At 34.9% G+C, this 5,241-nt stretch overlaps 1 protein-coding gene across 1 annotated transcript in view; it reads left to right on the top strand.

The window, feature by feature from the left end:
• The window catches only part of LOC119636278 (polycomb group protein Psc), a 12,837-nt gene extending 12,507 nt beyond the window's left edge, over positions 1-330 (top strand). Inside the window, exon 7 of the mRNA XM_038031579.1 lies at positions 38-330. Coding sequence (XP_037887507.1) covers positions 38-330 — 293 coding nt within the window. The remainder of the gene's footprint in view (positions 1-37) is intronic.
• Positions 331-5,241: the final 4,911 nt, after the last annotated feature.

The raw sequence follows: 5,241 nt of genomic DNA, 5'->3' as shown, positions 1-5,241 counted from the left end.
TCGTCGTCGTCGTCGTCGTCGTCATTATCATCGACAGTAGCGAATCCCTCGTCCCCACATGTACCTCAAGTAAATGCAGCAACACCATCAGCATGCAGATCTAAACTACCTACACCACCACCACCACCACCACCACCATCACCACAATTATCGCACACAAAACCCACAGCAACGACAACTTGTACGGCACAGTCATCAACATCCAACTCCAATTCATTGACTGCCACCATCAACACTACCACCGCTACGGCCTCAGTAACAGCAACAGCAATAACGACAAAAGACTCTAACACGATTACTAATGTTAAGCAAACTTCAAAAGCAAAGTGAATCCTTTTCACGTTTCACGGGTTTTTTATGTTACGTATGCGTGGTATGTATGATTATTTTTTCATTATAATTCCTTTCTTTTTTTTTCGTTCCCCGTATTTATAAAGACTACTCTCTGTTTTCTTTTTGAATTGGATTGGAATCAAATTCCTTTGGAAAGAAAATACAAAATATTAGGCAGTTAAAAATATATTCCTTAAGTATAAATGTAATACATTGGAAAGATAACAATCGCTCGACATGAGTGTTTACTGGAACGCTCGAATATGTGAGCAATAAAAAAACAAAAGGAAAAACGGTTGAAAATCTTTTTAGCTGCCTGCTCTTGTCATAAACTTTTCAAGTTAGTTGTTATTAATGCCAAGAGAGCAATGAAAGGCTTTATTGAATCCATCCATGCTTATGTATGCTTATCAGAGTCATTTCTTCATTCCTTGATATGCCCTTGCAAAACCCTCAACTATTCCCAGGTCTGACATTACAAACGTAACTTGATTGCATATGTATATATCTATGCTTGATTAAATTTTTAGACAGTAAACTCGTTCTACGAAAAAGCCGTGTAAAAAAAACTAAAATCGATTCGTTTCAAATTCGTATCATTTGGATTGTCCTTGAATGAAATGCACTATTTATAAGAGAACTTAGGAACGACGTGGTTTCAAACTGTGTCTTCACTTTTCCAGATAACATTAAAACACAATCGTCTCGTAAGCCGGGAAGCACGCAATCGGTGATTTAATCAATTTCAACAGCAACGGTTTTCAACTACAGCTACTGTGCTGTGTCTAGATCGCAGACTGACATCATGCGCCTCAAACCCAGAATTTTTTAAAATATGAATAAGGTCTCATCTAAAGCTTAGCACCCAAAATATTTTGAAATATAAATAAAGTCCCATCTAAAGCTTAGCACCCAAAACCTTTCTCTCTCTCTCTCTCTCTCTCTCTCTCCAGCAATTTAAAACCAATAAAAGCAAGTAAGGGATCTTAAAACATCCCAAGGATGATATGTTTGGACTCCTTGCGCGACTTAATATTTGATTTCTGATTTCAACCAGATATTTCACTGCACTTTGTCTGAGGTGCGGAAGTTTTTAATGCGTACGACATTATTTTGCACTACTTATGAGTCCTTAGCATTAAATGTACATGGCGCTCTAGATTGGCTTCATTATCGAGATTGTAAATGGAAATGTTCTTCGTTTGAATTAGAAGACCCTAAACGGCCCGCTAGAAATTTCACTTCCGTTTTATCTTTGTCCGAACGACTTGCATTTCGTGCCCTCATTTTTTTGCTACGGACTCTAAGCAGGTCAAATTAGTAAAAAGGGAGAAAAAACCAAGGTCAAATGTTCTTTCGTTACTTAAGCTCCTGATTTAAGTTACACTCCTTTTATTTGTACTGCACATCTTTTTTGCTGCTTTCCACTCGAACATATAAAAGAATTGAGAAGAAAACCGGAAAAAAACTGGAAGTAAGCGCACCATACGAGCAATGAAATGATTCAAAACGAAACAGGTCTAGAAAATGGAACCCTACAATTAGGCAACTGAGCCAATAACTGCAAATCTCAAGGGACGATGTTTAAAAAATGAAGAAAAAAACGCCCTTTTTACGGTTTACACTTACTTCTCTGTTACAAATATAAATATCATTGCGGGCTCTATAAGAATGGATAGCTTTCTTGTCTTTATTTGAAGGCGATTAATAACTTTTCTCGTAATTTCTATTGAAATCCATTAATCTTATCCGTTGTTTTTTTTCTTGTACTTAGTTCGTTCATTTCCTGTGTAAGATAGAATGTATTTCTCGCACCACTCAGTGTTGTCTCAACATGATACACATTTTTTTTGGGTGGTGGATTTGACATATGAATGGCACGTAGCTCAGCTTACTAATACGGACATGAGTACATTTGTACTTAGTCTTTTATATTGTTTTTTAAAAACTTTGCCTAAAGCTGATCTATTTATAAAGCTGACATTAGGTTCGAAATTTTAAAAACAAAAAAGGAATATTTATTTAATGAGTGGGGTTGTTTAAGTTGTGGTGAATATCAAATTTTTCTTGTCATCTCTCGCACTCTGAGCTTATGATCACATATGGTACGTGTGTAAAAGTAATTCCAAGAAAACTTTTCTCGTGCGGGTCATGTTTGTTTGACTTACGATGCGAGAATTTAAGTTTCATCTTAAATTCGCGTTTCGAAGCACGGTTACTACTACAGGACGTAGCCTGTCGCCAGAGATAAGTTCAAGATTTTTGTAATTAAGCCTTTCTTCGTCTTTCGTTCAAATATAATTATTTTCTATAAAAATTTCAATATCCTGTAGCAGTGAGTAACCATAGCCGATTTTTACCATTTGCGTAAAGGTGCTGTAAGGCCACCCATAGAATGTAAATGCAGTTTTTGATTGTTGTATTTGTTGTAGTTTATAAGTAACAAACAAAAAGTCAAATTTCTTTTTGGAAACAGGAGTGGGCCCAGGTTACATTATACGTGCGTGCAAGAACACACATTCCACAGGCAGACATACAGGTGTAATTAAATCGGTTTAGAATTTGATGCTGATCAAGAAGATCCCGGTTCTCGATATTGCAACTATTTTAACAAAATGAATGTACTCCTCATCCCTCGGTCGTGGGTATAAAATATAAAATGAAATACGGGGAAAACGCAGGCAAGCTCTTTGTTTTTCTTCTTTGTTAAGAAAAATGACAGGAACATGATCCGTTGGGGTCTTGGCCAGTTAGAATAATTTTTGCAATAATTTCATCCGATGATAAACAGGAAAAATATAAACGTAAAGGTATGGATAATCTTTTATTCAGCTTATTTCCCATTTAATTTTCTCTTTATCGAGTTAAGAATTTGTCCAGTTATTCCATTAAGTTTTATACGGGTCATGCCGAAAGATGAGGCGCATCTTCAGTTTGTCAAAGCGTTTGCAACGTCCAGCCGACAACTTCGTAGGTCACTAAAAATATATATTTCCCTGACCAGAATCAAATTTTGAATCGATCTAAGCAATGTTTGTTGAAAAATTGTTCTATCCGCAAAAATGAAGCTATCGACTTTAAATTTGCAAAAACATTGGAATTTCAATGTCTATTTTGTCTAGTTGGAAAAGTTGACTACGCCTCGAAGCAAGCTTCAAAATGTCCATAGTGGCTAATTTCAGACTCGGAATAGACTCATGTCCATTTGTCCGTCTCTGTGCATCTAACGATCCGTCAGCCTGATGGTCTATTATATGTAGTACACATATGACCGTTCATAAAAAAGAATATGGCTTATAAAAAATGTTAAGGAATTTGAAAATGGTCCAAGCGGGTTAAAGAACTCACCTATAACGCCTACAGGGCTCTACAACCAAAACAGGGAACACCTTTGGTCGCTGCTCATGAACTGCAACAGATGTACGTTCTAAATTTCCACAAAATTATTTTACAGAAAGGCAGGTTTATATAATTGTTTTTTTGTCAATCTTTTATAGATTAACGATGATGGATATAAAAGGTTTGGTCGCGATCAAATATAGTTTCAGTAGTAGTAGGCAGGGTTGCATTTTAATTCGCGATGATTTTGACAGGCTTAAAGATGGTATACGCTTTAAAAAGTGCTACCTTACTGTGACGAGTCATTTCATTCTTCTCCAGCGGTTTTCTTACGAGATTTCCCGTAATTATGATACCAGAACAAAATACTTTACTTGCTTTTTGCTATTTTGCTGAAACAATGCAGCATCTTTTTTTTTAGATATGACCAGTCACTCAGGGGGTGTCTCCTATTCGTGTAACACGGTGAGCGTCAGAAAGAAGCAAAGAAAGCAGTAGGAAGATGATCGTAGCCTAGTGGGTGGGAGCTCTCAATCGGTAACTTTAATTACGTTACCGACTGAGCATTGACTATAGCTGCGCGCAAAGTAAACGCTAGCGTACAGACTGAGTTATCAGTCACGATTCGTATAGACCGCAGATGGCTCGATATCTTTCAAGAAAAACTTATTCTGATAGATTTTTGAAGAGTATTGCCGTTAAAAACAATTTCTTCAGAAATTAAATTATAAGCTAATGAATTCTTGGTGGTGGTTATCGAAAATAAGGCCTTTAAAGAAACTTTAGTATACGAAAACTAATAAATGCGTTAAAAAGTAATTTGTTTTTACACTTTTATTATTTGCTTAAATGTTTTATTCATTTTTTGTTTCAATAAAAACAAAACATATGTAAATAATTATATTTAAGTGTATTCGTAAAGCATTTAATCATAAGGAAGAAAAACTGTACAGTAAATACTTAAATATAAAAAGAGATAGGATGAGAAAACTAAGAAGTGTTGTATTAAATTACGGAATTTTTTTTAAAGATTATTTATAAGAGAAACAAAAAAACAAAAACTAAACAAGAAAAGAGAAAATATAAATAAAACGAATAAATATTTAAAAGAATTCTTTAAAAACAACAAAACAAAAAATCCATGAAAATCTTTTTAATTTTTATAGCAAACATTAAATTTTGGTTTGTTAAATTGATTTGATATGATTATAAAGAAATAAATGGGGATATGGATACTTGTATGTATGGGATAAAGGGAATGTGCACACATGCGACAAATGGCACAAAGTGATTGAATGAATGGTTATTGGATAACTTAGTAGGTAAGTACGAAACAAGTATCGGGTATCATCATCATCTCTCTTACGGGATGAAAACCGAAATCGTTCATTCTTCTAACGCAAACAATTGCCAGAACATATAGGAAACGAAGATAAGACCAAAGAGAACAGAATGCAAGCATGTGTATAAGAAAAATGTAACGAGCAGGAAAAAAACAATTCACATAAACAAAATTCCTTAACCGGAAATAAGAATAAAAGTACAAAAATACCCACACGCAAATAACAA

The sequence above is a fragment of the Glossina fuscipes genome, unplaced genomic scaffold (genome assembly GCF_014805625.2).
Source record: "Glossina fuscipes isolate IAEA_lab_2018 unplaced genomic scaffold, Yale_Gfus_2 28, whole genome shotgun sequence".
NCBI classification, from domain to species: Eukaryota; Metazoa; Arthropoda; class Insecta; order Diptera; family Glossinidae; genus Glossina; species Glossina fuscipes.
Note: the sequence above shows the minus strand (reverse complement) of the source record. Positions and strands in the feature narration are given on the sequence as shown.